The sequence below is a fragment of the Melitaea cinxia genome, chromosome 25 (assembly GCF_905220565.1).
Source record: "Melitaea cinxia chromosome 25, ilMelCinx1.1, whole genome shotgun sequence".
Lineage (NCBI taxonomy): Eukaryota > Metazoa > Arthropoda > Insecta > Lepidoptera > Nymphalidae > Melitaea > Melitaea cinxia.
This window is the reverse complement of record NC_059418.1, coordinates 3,188,602-3,206,215: the sequence shown is the minus strand read 5'-3', so window position 1 is coordinate 3,206,215 and position 17,614 is coordinate 3,188,602. Positions and strand designations below refer to the sequence as shown.

The 17,614-nt window shown below is 38.7% G+C and overlaps 3 protein-coding genes, 1 long non-coding RNA gene and 1 pseudogene across 4 annotated transcripts; 2 read left to right on the top strand and 3 right to left on the bottom strand.

Annotated features, from left to right (window-relative positions):
- Positions 1-259: 259 nt before the first annotated feature.
- Positions 260-2,969, bottom strand: LOC123666210. The gene is made up of 2 exons (XM_045600405.1): positions 2,778-2,969; positions 260-460 (listed from the first exon to the last, which is right to left on the bottom strand). Exons 1-2 carry the CDS (start codon positions 2,926-2,928, stop codon positions 285-287), a joined length of 327 nt encoding a protein of 108 aa, XP_045456361.1. The 5' UTR covers positions 2,929-2,969; the 3' UTR covers positions 260-284.
- A 347-nt stretch (positions 2,970-3,316) lies between these two features.
- Positions 3,317-5,294, bottom strand: LOC123666004 (piggyBac transposable element-derived protein 4-like). Its single transcript, XM_045600218.1, has 2 exons — positions 5,186-5,294; positions 3,317-5,097 (listed from the first exon to the last, which is right to left on the bottom strand). Exons 1-2 carry the CDS (start codon positions 5,292-5,294, stop codon positions 3,317-3,319), a joined length of 1,890 nt encoding a protein of 629 aa, XP_045456174.1.
- Positions 5,295-10,343: 5,049 nt separating this feature from the next.
- Positions 10,344-13,571, top strand: LOC123666216. Its single transcript, XR_006745171.1, has 2 exons — positions 10,344-10,448; positions 13,270-13,571. It is a non-coding gene; the product is annotated as an uncharacterized LOC123666216 (long non-coding RNA).
- On the bottom strand, positions 13,500-16,296 carry LOC123666199. The gene is made up of 2 exons (XM_045600396.1): positions 15,981-16,296; positions 13,500-14,562 (listed from the first exon to the last, which is right to left on the bottom strand). The coding sequence occupies exons 1-2, from the start codon at positions 16,006-16,008 to the stop codon at positions 13,892-13,894; spliced, it is 699 nt and encodes a 232-aa protein (XP_045456352.1). The 5' UTR covers positions 16,009-16,296; the 3' UTR covers positions 13,500-13,891.
- LOC123666204 lies at positions 14,870-16,056 on the top strand (annotated as a pseudogene).
- Positions 16,297-17,614: the final 1,318 nt, after the last annotated feature.

Genomic DNA, 17,614 nt, shown 5'->3' with positions numbered 1-17,614 from the left:
CCGTTAAGGGCGTGGAATACCCATCATTTCTGACTTATTTCACTATGAAATACCCTACTCTAAACTTAAGAAATAAAAAAAATGTTATAAAGTTTATTTTTCTCTTTTATCTAAGAAAAATATTACGGCAGTTGTTCGGCAGATGTGTTTTAAAATATCTACGTTTCATCAGCTATCTAACGAGGTATAACAATCTAGGGTTTTATTTGCATTGAAAAAAACTTAGTTGCATAGGCGACAGTGGAGAAGAAAATTAATACTTAGCCCTAAAGGTAGCATTCGGATCAAGACGACCGCGACGCGAGACCGCGACTCGAGACCGCGACCGGCAACCAGTCGCAGGTCGCAGGACGACAGCTACCTACGAATCTACGCGACACGAGTCGTGCGACCCATACGAAACTCAGTATGCTTGCAGTTACTAAACTAAACGGTTGTATTCCATCACGACGCGTTTTAACTATGAACAGAAAAAGATTTATTCGACAGTTATTAGAAGACGAAGAAGAAGAAGACGATGATATGCTTCTTTTATTATGTGCTCTAATTCCGAAAAAAAGGATGAAAATCGATACATTGTTTACGTCGCGAGAAGAAGAGGGCTGCTTTCAGACACTCATAAAACGACATTTAAATTATAAAGAAAAAAGTTCAGAAAGTATTGTAGGCTAAATCATAGTCAGTTTAATTTTGTACTCAGTTTAATCAATCAAGATATTCAACCAAGAAGAAATGGCTCATCAATCATCACAAGCGCTCAGAAACTTTTCCTTACATTGAGGTAAAAAAATAATTGTTATCATATTCTGTAGATTCTTCTAATTGGAGATGATTATTTGCATCGTGAGCAACCTGATTCAGTAATGGGATGCTTAAATCAGTTGGTTGGGCAGGTGGAGACGCAATACTGCTGATAGGGGAATATGGGCTCAGGTTTGATGCTGAACTATGTGTAATATTCGAAATTGAATAGTTTTCATTTGAATGTGGGCTGTAGGAAGCGCTGCTGAGACTTGAACTTTTATTAATACTTCTCAATTCATATTCTGCCAGTAAATTAAAAACTTTCGTTTTAGCCTCCACTCTTAAACCCGGTGGTAATTTTTTTAAAATAGTCCCGATATGTGAGCAAAATGAATTGATTCCGTCTTTATCAGCTTTCTCTTCCTCTTCTGCCATGATCTTCATTTGTTCTTGTCTTTGTTTATCTCTTTCTTTCCAATGCTGCAGTAAAGATGAAATATGTAAATTACTATCCAGTTGACATGTTTTCTTTTTTTTTTCTCCCACTTGTCTCAGCTGTACCTTTACCTGGTCCGCTTGCCTCTTCATTGCTCGTTACTCCACTTCTCTCTGCATTACGTTTTGTTCCACTTGTACCAGCTGCACTTATTCCTGCTCTTTTTACCTCTTCATTGCTTCTTTCTTCACCACTTATCTCTTCACTACGTCTTCTTTGTTCACTTATCCCTGTTGTACTTGTTTCTTCACCACTTTCGCTACCTTCAGTATTTTCAGCTTCAACTGTTGCTACACTCGCTCTTTCTGTGGGAATTTTTTCTAAAAAACGAAGTCTCTCATACAGCATCCATTTTGTTGTTTTTAAAGAGGCTGAAGAACCCGTGGGCAATTTGTTCTTACGTTTGCATCTATTATAGGAATCTCTTATATATTTCCACCTCTTCTTGCAATCATTACCTGTAATGAACATAATGTTGTTTCAGATTTATAGCTACTGGAGAAACATATGCATCTCTAGAGTTCACGTATCGTATATCGGCAAGTTATATTAGCAGAATAGTGAAAGAAGTGCTTGCAAGCCTGCGAAAGAACTTGGTCCCACTTTGCATGCCAGTACCGACAGAAAATCATCTAAAGCAAGTGACGAGTGATTTTTGGAATCGATGGAATTTTCCCAATACTTTTGGAGCCATTGATGGAAAACACGTGCGTGTTAAAGCTCCAAATAACAGTGGTTCGCTGTTTTTTAACTACAAGGAGTATTATTCGATCGTACTTCTGGCGATTGTAGATGCCAACTACAAATTCATTGCTGTTGACGTGGGTTCTTATGGTAAAGAAGGAGACAGTGGTATTTTTCAAAAGTCATGCATAGGGAAAAATATTGCTCGTAATAAGTTTAATGCTCCGAAGCCCGCAAATTTACCAGGAACAGATATTATGCTTCCACATTTTCTGGTCGGTGATGAAGCGTTTGCCCTTGATACATATATGATGAAGCCATATTGTAGAAATGATGCGAGAGCGAATCGTGATAAAGCTATCTTCAATTATAGACTTTGCCGTGCCAGAAGAGTGACAGAAAACTCGTATGCATTGTTATCACAAGTATTTAGAATATTCTACACACCGATATCAATCAGACCTGAGGTTGTTGATGACTTGATTTTGACCGCGTGCTGTTTACATAATCTTTTGCGGGATGCTTATTTAGAAAAAAACGGCATTCCTTATTACAAATATGATCCAAAAATCCCCCCACCTACGGAAAACATGATACCATTCTCAAGAGTTGGTGGTTTTGCTAGTCTGGCGGCATTTGATATACGAAATTCATTGAAATCATTTTTTTTAAGTCCAGTTGGCCAAGTATCATGGCAGGAAAATCGTATAAATAGAATAGAATAGCGTCCCATGGAAGTAATCCCAGAACAGTTTTATAACCTCAAAAAATAGAGAAAAGTAAAATAGTACCTATTTGTAAACAATAAAAATAAGTACCTTTTCTAATAAAAATATGTATCATTTGAACTTACTTGTTTTATTCAACGCTTTTCCAATTTCTTCCCAAATATTGTCTCTCACAGTATTATCTTTATAAGCTTGAAGCCTCGTATCGAATAAAGGTGCGTTTTTACTAACTAATTCTATTAAAATTTCGTCTTCGTGCGAAGAAAACACGGCCATTTTGCATCTGTCGCGCCACGGCACTGCCTTGTGAGCGACCGAGTCGCGCGACGCAAGTCGCCGGCAGGCCACGCCCACAAGTCGCGCGACTCGGTTGCTTGCATCCGTCAGCACTTCCTATTAACACTTTAACAGCCGACCGTTATAAAGGCGGCTTTCCCTGGTACGCCGGCGTTTTTTGCCGATATTCTATGACTCATAAAATAAAAACTATCTGTGATATGTCTATTATTCTTTTTTTATATGTACTATTGTTCTTTATATTTTTAGGGATGAAATAAAAAACATTTGTAATAAAAAATAATATTTATGAAAAAAAATTAAGAAAAGAGGTCTAAAATCGAAAAAAAAAAACTCCAACATAAACAATCTTACATACTTGAGCTAATTATGTAACGTAATTTTTTTTTGTGTGGAATATTTTGAAGCAGGGATAGTAGCACAGGGGAACATTGCAGTCTGGGCAGTAATAAATGGTCTCTTTGCGCCCCCTTTTTCCGGTTTCTTTTTTTAAAATGTCGGCACACACTTTGCAAACTCGTGCGACTTTATCTTTCTTTTCCGAGCTTGGAATCCTCTCCATGAAGTGCCTGCCGACGAGCCTCGTGCTAGTCCCGACAGCATGTGGACCACGGGAGGGTCCTGCTTCAGCATCTGATGCAGTTTCCACCAGCTGTTCACCACAGTCCATCAGAAACTGCGAGAATCGCAGGCGGCGTCGTTGTTCTCTGGATTTATTGTATAAAATGTAAGCGTTTACCAGAGAACGCGCTACTAAATTGAAAAACATTTTTTTCCACCATTTCATACTTTTTCTATTTAACGAATAATAGGACACATATTGGTCATTGAGATCTACGCCAATTTTATAATGGTTATAGTCGAGGATGCAGTCTGGTTTCACCTTTTTGGTTACGCCCACACCTTTGACTTTTGCATCCACCTCTGTCCAGCTAGCTCCATGTTTCGTCGTGAGTATAAGTACATCACGCTTATCTCTCCATTTACAGGCAGTTAGATTTCCGCGGTGACAAAAAGCCATTTCATCTTTTTCCAAAGATTGTTGTCGCCAATCCTGTGGCAGACCACGACGATTTGCCATCACTGTGCCGACAGTGCGAGTTTTCTTCAGCCAAAGTAAGTCTGCAATTGTCGGACTCGTAAAAAAACGATCCATATAAATGGTGTGCCATTTACCAAAATATGGTTCACTCAATTCCGTGATAATAGTCTCGACAGATTTCGAGTCGCCGACATAGGGAACCATGCGTAGTATGTAGCCCGTTTCCGCGTCACAAAGCATGTACACTTTCATACCGTATTTATCGGGCTTATCTTTATTGTAAACTCTGAAGTGCACTCGACCCCTAAATCCACAAGTGCCCTCATCGATCGTCAAGTTTTCGTTGGGATAAAAACTGTTCTCACACAGAAAACACAGTTCATTGAAATACGGTCGGAGTTTGAAAAAAGCATCGTATTCGGGATCATTACGTGGTTTATAATTTGAGTTGTCGTTCAAATGAAGACAGCTGTAAATAGCTCTGAATCGGTTCCTATTCATGTGCTTTCTGGCAAATGAAGTTTCTATTATTTCACGAGTTGACCAGTAAGAATCGAAACTTTCTTTTTGAACGAGTGTCATATGAATCACTATGGAAAAAAAAGTTTTTAGTTCCTGTTTCGTGACAGGTTTCCATATATAAAGCATAGTGCCAGGTTTCAGGATACCTTGTCGCGTTTGTTTAGCCTTCATTTGAGCTGCATAACGATTTGTTTCAGTCTTGAGCAAGTTCCAAAAAGAATCAGGAAAAAAAATTGAGAAACAATCGAACAGTGACGAATTTTCATCAATCGGAGCTAATACGCGAGATATTTCTTGAAATACTGGATTTTCTGGCGGCTGCTCCGCTGCTTGGTATGACCATCCATTACCTTCATCCATTTCCCTGATAGAAGTTGTTGCATGTCTGCCGCCGCGACAGCGGGTGGTCGAGCGCGCTCCTGACCGAACGCGTCCGCCGCGCGATCTCGTTCTGCCACGAAGTGTAGGTCTCGAGCGACCCCGGCTCCGTCCCTGGTCTGGTTCAGATACGTTTTCTGACATGTCAGCATCATCATTTACTTCATCTTGGACCGATACCACCTCTTGTAAGTCTTGAATTACCTCTGGAGAGAGAAAACACTAATAAAAATCTATACGTCGCAAAAAGGGTATATTTGAATAAAAATACAATAATAAAATACAATAATTTACCTTCAATTTGAATTTCCGGGTCTTCCTCAATGTCTGAGTCAACATCATTTACCAAAGCATCAAGAATTTCTTTAGAATCGAGCCGGTAACTGCGCCGAGCGGAAGCCATTTCGCGCCAAAATGCAAGGACGTACTCTCACGTTAGTGGCGTGGGCGCACTGGCGACGCGCCGTGAAAGATCGCTTGTCCTGTCTCCACCCCGCACCTCCCGTCGGTGAATCATACATGTGTGCGTTGATAGAGAGTCATTCTACACCGGGGTTACACGCCATTCACGCACCGGGCACGTGGTATTTAAACAGACGATAGGAAAGTCAAAGCCGTACGGAGTACGTGATCGGCGTACCGAGTTGATCGACACTGCCCGTACACAGTACGTGATCGGCTGTTAAAGTGTTAATTCATATAAAGCAGTGGGTCGCGGTCGCCGGTCGCGGTCTCGAGTCGCGGTCTCGCGTCGCGGTCGTCTTGATCCGAATGCTACCTTAAAAAGTAAAATAAAACAACAGGTAAGCATTAAATGTCATTTATTAAATCAGGTTTTCGCACAACTTTTTCCTACTCTGAAGTTCATGTTCAACATGGCCGCCTCTGTTTCTAATACATTGTCGCATCCTTCTATGGAGACCAGTCTTCACTACTCGAGTGGTCAATGTTGTCCTCATTTTATTTGCTGCATCCACAATCCTTTCTCTTAATTCTTCCACAGACGAAACTGGATTAGGCTCGCTGTAGACAAGACTTTTCATGCGCCCCCAGATATGAAAATCCATGGGGGTTAGGTCCGGACTTCTTGCTAGCCATGGCAACGGCCCATCTCGTCCTATCCATTTGTTTGGATAATTTGTGTCCAGCCAGTCTCTGACACTTCTCCTGAAATGGGCAGAGCAGCCATCATGTTGAAACCACATGTCCCTGATTAAGTTGAGTGGCAGATCACCCAGCAAATGGCACAATTCTGCTCTCAAGAAATTTTCGTAACTTTCCCCATTTAGATTGTCCGGGAGAAAGTAAGGTCCAATCAAATGATTGGAGATAATGCCCATCCAGACATTCACGCTGAAGCTTCGTTGGGACCCCTTCACTCTTTTCTTATTGGGATTCCTTAGTTCTTTTGGGGCCCAGTAATGGGCATTGTGATAGTTATCCCATCTTTATCAAATTTGGATTCATCTGTCCACAAGATATTTCTAAGACAATCTGGGTCTTCTACGTCAGCATTTAGCATAAGCGTTCCTGCACACGATGCCGTCACCGCGCCGTCGCCGCGCCGACGCCGCGCAATTACACTGTAGATACGAGTCGCGCGAAGCCCGCCACCGCGTCGCCGCCGCGCCGCCACCGCGCGCGTTCCCCTAACTCCTTGTTTGTTTGATTCATTCCATTACCGGCCGCGTACGAACGTGCACGCCGCGAGATCGCACGTGACGCAAACATGTCTTATATAATGAAAAAAAAAGAAATTTGTGCTTGCCTACTATATGTATAGAAAATGGCAAAAAGAACGTCGAGTTAGAAAGTTGTGGGTTCATCCTATGCTGTCGGCACGGGAGCAATTTGGTGAATTTCATACACTTTACGAAGATCTCCGAAAAGACGAGGCCAAATTTTGTGATTATTTTCGAATGAATTACAAGACATTTGATAAATTATTAGATTTATTTAAGAATAAACTGCAACACACAAATACAAATATGCGAGCAAGTATATCTGCTAAGGAGAGATTGGTTGTTACATTGAGGTAAATAAAATAAATATAATATATATTTAATTATTCTGATGTAATGTAGAAAAATCAAAATCAATCAAGCTTGAAGTAGATGGACTTGGAATGCTTTGTAATGAATCGTTTTCAATGCTATAATTCGAAGCCTGTGATTGAACTCTCGTACTGGGTCCAGCATTAGTATTGTAACCGTAGTGTGCCGGGGTGTCCATTGCGCCTGCTGTGCGTGAATGATGTGGAGCGCTATAACTATTTTTATATTGGATATTTCTTATAATATTCAATACTTGGTACTGGAATTCAACAATATCTTCGTCTTTGAAGCGTTCCACGGTAGGAGCTATACCTTTAAAAAAAGACATCATTCTACTATCGTCATCTTTTTCTAACGTTTCCATAAACTTAATCATTTTCTTATCTACAGGATTTAATTCTTCGTTTTTCTTTCTTTTGTTGACATTAGTAACTTCAGATTTGTTTTCTTCCGGCATGTTTGATCCAGATTGGGTTGGCTGTGGGGTAATTTTTTTCAAAAATTGTAAATTATCATAATATTGATATTTATGTACTGGTTTTGCACCTGATCCAGATTTCGATTCACGTATCTTTTTGTCGCATTTCATCCACGCATCCCTTATATTCTTCCATTTCTGAGATATTAGTTTACCTGAAATAATTAATATTAATAATCCATTTTATTATTGTAATGTTTTTTTCGATTGCAGGTATTTAGCAACCGGAACTTCATTAGCCGATCTTGAATATCGTTTTAGAATGGGAAAATCAACTTTAAGCGTAATCATACGAGAAGTGTGTTCTCTAATATGGTCTGAACTTTACCCAAAATATATGAAAATGCCATGTATAAACGATTGGCTAGAAATAGCAAATAAATTTGAAGTGTCTGCTAATTTCCCTCATTGTGTCGGTGCTGTAGATGGAAAGCACATCAGAGTAATAAAACCAAATAAAAGTGGATCGATGTTTTTGAACTACAAACATTACTTCTCGATTCTATTAATGGCAGTCGCCGATAGTGACTACAACTTTATTTATATCAGTGTCGGTGCTTATGGAAAGGATTGTGATTCAGGTGTTTTTAAAGACACAGCTTTCTGGCACAACATGATTAACAATACTTTGAACTTGCCAGGACCTACTTCCTTACCTAATACCAACATTGCCTTGCCATATGTATTCGTAGGTGATGAAGCATTTGCATTACATCAGAATTTACTGCGCCCATATAATAGTCAAATGCTTGATGCAGAAAAATCCGTTTTTAATTATCGGTTATCAAGAGCGAGACGATATGTAGAATGCACCTTTGGGATACTGGCCAATAAGTGGCGAATTTTTCATCGACCTTTAAATGTGTCATTGGATTTGGCTGTTGATGTTGTGAAAGCTTGTTGTTTACTGCAAAATTTTATACACAAAGAGGAGGGCGTAAAAGGGGTCCAAGAATCTCTAAGCGGGTGTGAATTAGAGGAGTTTTTGCCATTTGATTCAACAGAAATGGTTCCTACAACAGCTAATGAAATACGTGACAAATATAAGGAGTATTTTAATTCTGAATATGGCAGTGTACCATGGCAAAATAATTATTGTTAATATGTATGCGAAACATGTTTCTATCTAGCGGGAATACTCAAGCTACTACTAGTAGTGATGGGACTCGAGTGACTTTTTTTCACTCAAGTCACTCGCCAGTGAAAACCGATTTACTCGAGTGTCACTCGAGTAAAGATGAGACTCGAGTATTTTTTTTTTCGAGTGAATCATTCGAGTCACACGTAATCCGAGTCATCAAAAATATGACTCGAGTGGGAGTAAAAACAAAACTACTCGAGTAACTCGAGTGAAACACGGCTCGAGTCCCATCACTAACTACTAGTAGCAAGTGATTGCTTGTTTAATGTAGGTACCTACCACACGAAATTGCTTACGAGATATACTATCCACACACTATATAATACACTGTTGCATTACGATTTAAATAAAAAACATACTGATCGTGTCTTGTCCCAAACTTCCTTTAAGTCAGCTACTTATATATTTTTTCGTTTGGCCTCACTAGATAGAAATACATTAACAAGAATAAATAAAATTTTGTAAAAAGATACTTACCGTATTTATTTTTCTCCGTATCGGGTAGGTCTGCAAAGTTCTCATTCATTATATGGCAGACCTCAAACCAAGCTTTTAAACTTTTACGCTTGTCTTTATATATTTCCAAAGTTTTGTCCCATAACACTTCTCTGTCCTCCACTAAACTTATAAACGTTTCGTAATCAAAACTATCCATGGTAATTAATTAACAAGTTCACGCACGTGCACGACGCGGCCGGTAATGGAATGAATCAAACAAACAAGGAGGGAGGGGAACGCGCGCGGTGGCGGCGCGGCGGCGACGCGGTGGCGGGCTTCGCGCGACTCGTATCTACAGTGTAATTGCGCGGCGTCGGCGCGGCGACGGCGCGGTGACGGCATCGTGTGCAGGAAGTCTAAATCTGCAGAAGTCCAACCTCGCGGAGTCTCCTTCTTCAATTGTATGTACTCGTACTAGCGTGTAATGGTACGGGTATATGCCAGCAGTATGCACTGTAAACCACACTCCATTGCGAAAGTCCCAGATCACGGGCAACAATATTAGTGGAAGTAGTCGGATCCGCTCGAAAGCGTTGCACTAGCTCATTGTCCTGTTCTTTTTTGTCATTAATTCGTGGTCTTCCCATATCTGTATTTCGTCTCAAAACAGAGCCAGTTTTTCAAAGTCTTCGATAAACTCTATCAAAAACGGCCACATCCGGCAACGACCGGGGAATCGAGTTATGTATTCGTTGCGAGCTTGTGCAGACACACAATCGCAGTATCCGTAACAAATAAGCATATCAACATATTCCCCAGGTGTGTAGACCGTCATCTTCATCACTTCCGTATCACAAGTACAAATCAGAGTCCGATTAACAAGCACAGTAGTCACAAATCAGAAGAAATAGTCCAAAATCACAGCCAAGTCGAGAAAAAGAGCAAAACGATATCACATCTACTATGTAAGAAGCACAAAACAGTCTGACAACCAAAACAATATCCCGTGTTGTAGTTCCAGCCCTAACCGGTCTCTACAATATTTTTTCTTTCATTCCCACCTACACAAATCGTCACTAGTCTCTCTCGCACAGTGCGTCTTAACTTGTAGGACAATAGGCGCGGGACCGTTAGAACTGCTACCTGGAGCGTCCCAACCACTTTTTTTCCACGAAATGTAATAAAAATCCTAGATTGATATACCTCGTTGGATAACTGATGAAACGTAGATGTTTTAAAACACATCTGCCGAAAAACTGCCATAATATTTGTTTTAGACATCCCTTAAAGAAAAATAAACTTTATAATGGTATTATAAAGTTTATTTTTCTATATTATTTATTATATACTCCCGTGGTTTTTAAATGCTCACTGCAGTGCGACCAGTCGATTGGGGCCTTGTATATTTCGATTAATTATTTCAATGAAAGCTGTTGTGTACGGACTGTCTTAGTACGGATCTTGAAAATAATTAATCAGAGCTGCAGCAATTCTATAATCTTCAAATACATATACAGTAGAATCCGGATATAACGACCTTCAAGAGACCGGCGATATTATGTCGTACTAACCGGATGACGTATAAAACAGATATGTATGTACAATGTAATTACATATGTATTATAAGTGCGAAAGTTTGATTTTCCTATTTAGGTAAATAAAACATGTTGTAGGAATCAGTTACATATGTTTATTTTAATTATTCTTATATGTACACAAATAAGTAGTACATAACAAATTACAAACATAGGTACGTAATGTACTGTAATACTGTCACTAACGTAGGAAATCTATTATTTGGGTTTGTTTTTGACAGACTTTTGTTCGGTAGTAAGAACTTCGGACAGCATTGTGAATTCGTGACATCATTGTTTTCATATGGTCATCATCAAAGTTAGTCTGAACAAATACATTAAGCGTTTCCGCAGCCTTCAGAGCTTCAGAAACACTCAAGGTTGGATAAAACTCTGGTTCGTCATCATCACCGTTGCTATCTTTGCTATTCGCGTCGTCGGCGATGATATTATCCACAATGTTTTCATCAGACGGCTCTTCACAAGTGGCGACAGCATCATCGACACGCGCGTATTGTTCAAAGTCCTCGTGTGTTATGGGTAACTGATGCTTATCAATAGCCTTCGCCCAAATGCTCAGCGGTACGTCGTCTTCTTCGTTAAAATCATCTGAAGTTATGGTACATTCTACATTGCTTCGGACAAAACCAGCATGTTTGTAACAGTTAAAAATTGTTCCTTGCTTGAGTTGAGTCCAGGCATCTTGAATCATTAGAATAGCGTCGAGAACAGTGATCTTCGGGCACTCAACACTACTGCATCCGCCATCTAGAAACTGGATCATTTTTAAAACAAGGGTTTTACGAAAATGTGCTTTCAAAACTCGAATGATCCCTTGATCCATGGGTTGCAACACTGATGTCGTGTTTGGAGGCAGAAATACTAGGGTTATGCTTTTCAAGTCTGCAATATGGGGATGTGCAGGACAGTTGTCAAGTAACAGCAGGATTTTCCTATTCTTTTTCGTAAGTTCACGATCCCATGCGCGTGCCCATTTGGTAAAAATGTCACCAGTCATCCAGGCTTTTCGATTGCTCTCATAATCCACTGGCAAATGCCGTATATTTTTAAAACATCTGGGACGTTGTGATTTCCCGATTACGAGAAGTTTTTTTTTTTAGCTGTGCCACTCATGTTGGCTGCCACCATCACTGTTATTCGCTCCTTCGATATTTTTCCTCTTGTACATTTTTCACCTTTAAATTTCAACGTCTTGTCTGGGGTTAATTTATAAAACAACCCGGTCTCATCTGCATTAAAAACTTCATCATCACTAAATTGAGCACGTAGAGTAGGCCAAACTTTTTTTAACCAATCGTGTACATCACTCTGTTGTACTGACAAAGACTCGCCAACAATCTTTCCACTGACGATGTTGTGTCTTACTTTAAAACGGTTTATCCAACTCATGGAACATATGAAATTTTGCATGTCTAACTGTCTAGCAAAAAAATTTGCTTTCTCTTGTAGCAGAGGTCCATTAAGAGGTATTCCCCGGTCGCGCTGAAGCTTAAAACACTGTAACAATGCCTTATCCAACTGCTCATGAGTAGAAGTTCTTACACGTTTGCATTTCAAAACATTGGCATTAAATAGCGGCTCGATCTTGTATTTATTCTTCTTTATTGTTGATATTGTAGAATGAGATACGCCAAATTCCTTTGCGAGGGTCGCGTTTGATTAACCAGCTTCTAATCTGTGTAATATTGCACTCTTTTCTTCAATTGTAAAACACTTTCTCTTCACAGAACTTATTTTATGGTGCTTTATGAACTTTTCATAACAGGTGACAAACACTAACTGTGATTTAAGCGCGCCAATAAGGAGAATTGAACGGTGAAGCTCGCGGGGAAAGTGAGGGGGCCGAGTTATTGGTCATTCGTTACCTAAATTGAAACAAAACACGGCGCGTCGTTTTAAACGGACGAATTATCGTAAAAAAACGTGACACTGAGGTGACGCGTTCATTGCTCATCGCCGGTTGACCAACAGGTAATGCTCGGACGCGATGTTGCAGACTTGCAATGAAGATAGTAATTACGCTTAAGTATTTAACGAGATTTTCACGGGTTTACGTTTTCCTTCGTGGACCAATATTAGTCGTAGAGCTACGTCTTCCCGACTAAGATGAGATGTTATTCCATTATTATTGTAATTTAACGTCAGTCAGACGGGTTCGTTTGAGTTTTCCTTCTATGTTTAACGTCAACAGACGGGTTCTTAGTTTTCCTTCCATTCGCGCTTTTACATCATTAAGATGGGTTATGCAGTTTTCCTTCTTCCTCATAATTATTTAGACATGTTCGTAAGGGTCCATCGGAACAGTCTCTTGCTGGCGTTTACGTCGGATGTTTCTTATAATTGCGCAAACGGAAATGAGTTGATAGACAAGATGTTGTAGACTAATGAGTGCTAGTAGGAGAAGCTTTCCCGTAGGTGGCAGACGTGTTATGATGTCAGGAATCTTCATAATGCGTCGAATTCGGATTTGATAAATAATGTAATCTATTATGACTACGCCAGACTCAGTGGTAAGCCATATCCAAGCCAAGAACAAGATCCAAATTGGATATCCGGTAGAAGAGCAAGTAGATTGGGAAGATGAAATAAAGTCTTTAACGGATATATCATTGGTGTCCATGCGACCGCGTTTGAAGTCGGCATACCACCGACAAATGGTTGCTTTAGAGCAGGGATGCACAGACTTATTAAGACTAAGGGCGCTTGTACACGCTAAGAAAATTTGCCGCTCCTGCGGCAGACAAGACAAATTCTTCGTGTAGACGACAAGAATTTTGTCTGTTCCACACACGAAAACTTTTCGTGTCTTCCGCAGACAAGACCAATGGAAACGTGTACACGACACGATTCTTTTCGTGCAGTCGACAGTCGGGCTTAGGGCGCGCAAGTAATAACAAGTGTAATCAGTGAGTTTCGTTTATTTATATAAATGTTAACTACAAAGCAAAAAAGAATGATAATTGCATATTATTATTATAACAAAATAAAAAAGGAAACAAAAAACAAGAGACTTTACTGGGTTCATCCAATTATACAAGAGAAAAATGAGTTTGGCGGGTTCATTACTCTTTATCGTCATGCGACAACATGAGGAAAAATTTGTGGATTATTTTCGCATGAAAATGTCTACGTTTGACAAGCTTTTGACAACAATAGAAAATAATATACGACATGAAAATACCAAAATGCGAGAAAGTATTCCTCCATACATTAGATTGGCCGTAACATTAAGGTAAGTAATTTTTTTAAGCATATTGATTTGAACGTTATACAATAATAAATGTCTTTGAAGTGTTACATGTTTCCAAATTCAACAGACTCCACATGTTCATATTCTTCAGAAAAGTCAAAGTGAAATTCATCTGTATGCGATGTTTCCACACTACTAATAGTTTCGGTGTCAAATTCAATGGATGTAGATTTTTGAGTACTGTAACCTGGTCGAGTCGAGTATGATGGGCCGGGTACGTTAAATGACGACGTAGAAGGCTGCGTTGTTTTGTAATACTCAGTACTCCATTGATGCTGAACATCACTTCCCTTTCGTTGTTGCGTAGAACGCACAAGTTTTAAAACTTCAAACTGGAAATCCACCATTTCCTCATCACTGAACTTATCAACACTCGGAGCTATACTTTTAAAAAATGACATGGCACGGCTCTCTTCTTCTTTGGTAACAGCCTTTATAAATTCTGCCATATTTTTGTCCACCTCGCTAACATCCTGTTTCTTTTTTTTCGCGATCGGTGTATGTTCTACGGGACTTTTTTCCACGTTTGTTGTTTCGGGTATATTTGACTCAGTGTCTCGGCGTGTTAAAATTTTTGTCAAAAATAACATTTCGTCGTAAAAATCACATTTACGAATCTTCTTAGCACCCGATACCGATTTCATTTCTTTAAGTCTTCTGTGACATTTCATCCACCTATCTCGCAAACTTGTCCATTTTTTTGCTGTAGACTTTGCTGAAACAAAAAACGAACTACCGTAAGAAAGTAGGTACCATCTATTGCAAGTAGACATAAACTTCATATAAAAAAGGAAATGACCTCATTGTAAGAGTAAGAACACACTTGCAATTAATCGCACTGCAAGTTGCAAGTGTGTTCTTGCTCTAAGACATTGTTACAATTTTTACAGATACATGGCAACTGGAGATGCCTTCGCACGTCTTCATTTCGATTTTCGAATCGGAATAAAAATAATAGCGAACATTGTACGTGAAGTTACTCATCATATTTGGTCAGAATTATCTACAGTTTATATGCGGATGCCAACACAAGAGGAATGGTTGAATATAGCACAAAGATATGAAATAAATGCCAATTTTCCACACTGTCTTGGAGCACTGGACGGGAAACATATTAGAATAATTAAACCCGAAGAAAGTGGATCAATGTTTTTAAATTATAAACTATCTTTATATCTTTTCTATTGTTCTTATGGCTATTGTGGATTCCAACTACAATTACATTTTTATTGATGTAGGGTCGTATGGTAAAGAATGTGATTCAAATGTTTTCAAAGAAACACAGTTTTGGAAAAAACTTGTTGACAATACGTTAAACATACCATCCCCATGCTCTATAATAAATACTAACTATATATTAACTTATGTTTTTGTAACTGATGAAGCTTTCGCACTTCATGCTAACGTACTTCGACCCTACGGTGGTAACGAACTCACAAAAGAACAAAAGATATTTAATTATCGCTTGACAAGGGCAAGAAGATACGTCGAGTGTGCATTTGGAATAATGGCCAACAAATGGAGAATTCTGCACCGATCTTTAAACTTAAGTCTCGATTTAACAGTTGCTATTGTAAAAACTACTTGAATTTTGCAAAATTTTATTCATACAGAAGAAGGTCACGTTGAGCCTTTAATCAATCGTGACCGATTAAATAGTCCATTGCATTTAGAAGGCAATAATCTCACAGCAGACGAAATTCGTCAAAAATATACTGAATATTTTTCCTCTGATGAAGGATCACTGCCATGGCAAGATAAATACACATAAAAAATAAGTTCTAAAACTAAAACCCGACTACTAAATTTTAATCCAAAAAGTGTGAAACAAGGAATTATTCTTACCTGCCATATTGTTTAAATAAACAATTACATGTCATATTTTTTTTCATGTTTATACGTATTTTATTATAAGTATTAGTCATTATCGTTTTTAGCAAAGCCGTGTCCGTATGCTACTTAGCGCTATTGAACTTATGATTGCTTGCAACTTAAATCTTTTATTGTAGATGTATTTAATGTGGGTAACGACAATGATTAATATTTATAATAATATATAGCTATATAGAATATATCTAGTAATCTGTATTTTTGAAAATTGTAAAAAGATAGTAATATGTTGTAAGTACTTACCATATTCATTTTTTTTGACATTTGTCATTTCGTCGAAGTCTTTGTTTAAGATAGTAAATATTTCTCTCCATGCTTCTTATGTGAGTCTTTTATCTTTATATATGTCTAAAGTTTTGTCCCACAATACCGGTCGTCCTTCTACTAAAGTTATAAGTAACTCATCAGCCATTTTGTACTCTACGCTGCAATACACGTCCACACCAAACGCACAACGCACAACAAAACCTGGGCTGGCTCAACCCTACTACACCGCCCCCCCACCGCTCCGCAACAACGTTCGCCGCGTCGTGTCTTGCGCAGACAAGATTTTTTTCGTGCACCGCTGCGAGCAGTGTACACAGTTATTTTCTAGTTACGACACGAATTCTTAGGTACGCCCGGCGTTTTTTCTTAGCGTGTACAAGCGCCGTAAGGGCCACTCGGGCAAATTATGAACTGATGGCGGGCCGCCAGAAGTATAGGTAATTAAAGACAATAAAGAATTGATAAATATGTATTAAAATTGAAAAAGAATTTATTAATTTGAAGCGTGACACTGCATAGTGCTTACAATTTTTTTTATATTTGGCTCAAATTTACTTGTAGCAACACGTAAAACTGCTTCCAAACTTTCATTTGCAAGGCGGTTTCGATTTTTTGTTTTATTATTATTTAGTATTGAAAAGGTTTGTTCACATATATAGGTAGAACCAAATAAGCTGGCACATTTCAGAGCGTTTATGCGCAACTCTTTGTACGTATTTTTATCAATGCAGCGGTAAAAGTTCAGCAAGTCTCCTTCGTTGAATTTGTTGCGTAAATCTTGGTCGTTTTGAATGTCGATAATTTCTAACTGCATTGACTCTGGCGCATTTTCAACTGAAATCGTGAAAGGATTGCTGAATATGTCCAACAGAGGTTTCACTTTTTTAAACTCCGAAAATCTGTCTTGAAAAGATTGAATCAAAATATCTAGCTTTTCTACATAACTGAAATTAATCGCAGTTTTGTTGAATTTTTCAGCCATTTTCTTATAATTCGGAAAATGATTGTAATTTCCAGAATTCAATTGCGATCTGAAAAGTGTCAGCTTGCATTGAAAGGATGATACATGAGCGTAGAGCTGGGATATCAGTTGATTTTTGCCTTGAAGCCGTGTGTTCAAGACATTCAAATGATTTGTAATGTCAACTAAAAAAGCCAAATCACACAACCAATCAGGATTTTTAAGTTCCGGGACATCCCTTTGCTTTTCCGCCAGAAATATTCCAATTTCTTCTATTAAATTTAGAAATCGTTCCAGTGTCAATCCACGACTTAGCCACCTTACTTCTGTATAATACAGTAAATCTCCATATTCGTTTTCGATGTCATCAAGGAATTGTTTGAATTGCCTGTGATTGAGTCCTCGTAATTTTATGAAATTTACAGTCGAAACTACCACTTTCATGACATTTTGAAATTCAATTTTTTTAGAACAGAGGGCTTCTTGGTGTATAATGCAGTGAAACTGCATGAGATCTTCAGCGTTTATGTTTTTTTCTTGCAGATGCTTTTTCAGCAAAGTAACTAGCCCAGAATTGACACCAATCATCGAAGGAGCACCGTCAGTCGCAACTACCGATAATTTTGATAAGTCCAAATTAGTTTTTGAA

What these genes read in the sequence shown, in the direction of transcription:
- LOC123666199 (XM_045600396.1), bottom strand. Translation starts at nt 16,008, where the DNA reads ATGACAAATGTCAAAAAAAATGAATATG. An exon ending in TGTCAAAAAAAATGAATATG is followed by an intron (nt 14,563 to 15,980) that starts GTAAGTACTTAC and finishes TTTTTGTTTCAG; the next exon opens with CAAAGTCTACAGCAAAAAAA.
- LOC123666004 (XM_045600218.1), bottom strand. Translation starts at nt 5,294, where the DNA reads ATGGCTTCCGCTCGGCGCAGTTACCGGCTCGATTCTAAAGAAATTCTT. An exon ending in CCCGGAAATTCAAATTGAAG is followed by an intron (nt 5,098 to 5,185) that starts GTAAATTATTGT and finishes TTCTCTCTCCAG; the next exon opens with AGGTAATTCAAGACTTACAA.
- LOC123666210 (XM_045600405.1), bottom strand. Translation starts at nt 2,928, where the DNA reads ATGGCCGTGTTTTCTTCGCACGAAGACGAAATTTTAATAGAATTAGTT. An exon ending in AAAAGCGTTGAATAAAACAA is followed by an intron (nt 461 to 2,777) that starts GTAAGTTCAAAT and finishes TTCTGTTCATAG; the next exon opens with TTAAAACGCGTCGTGATGGA.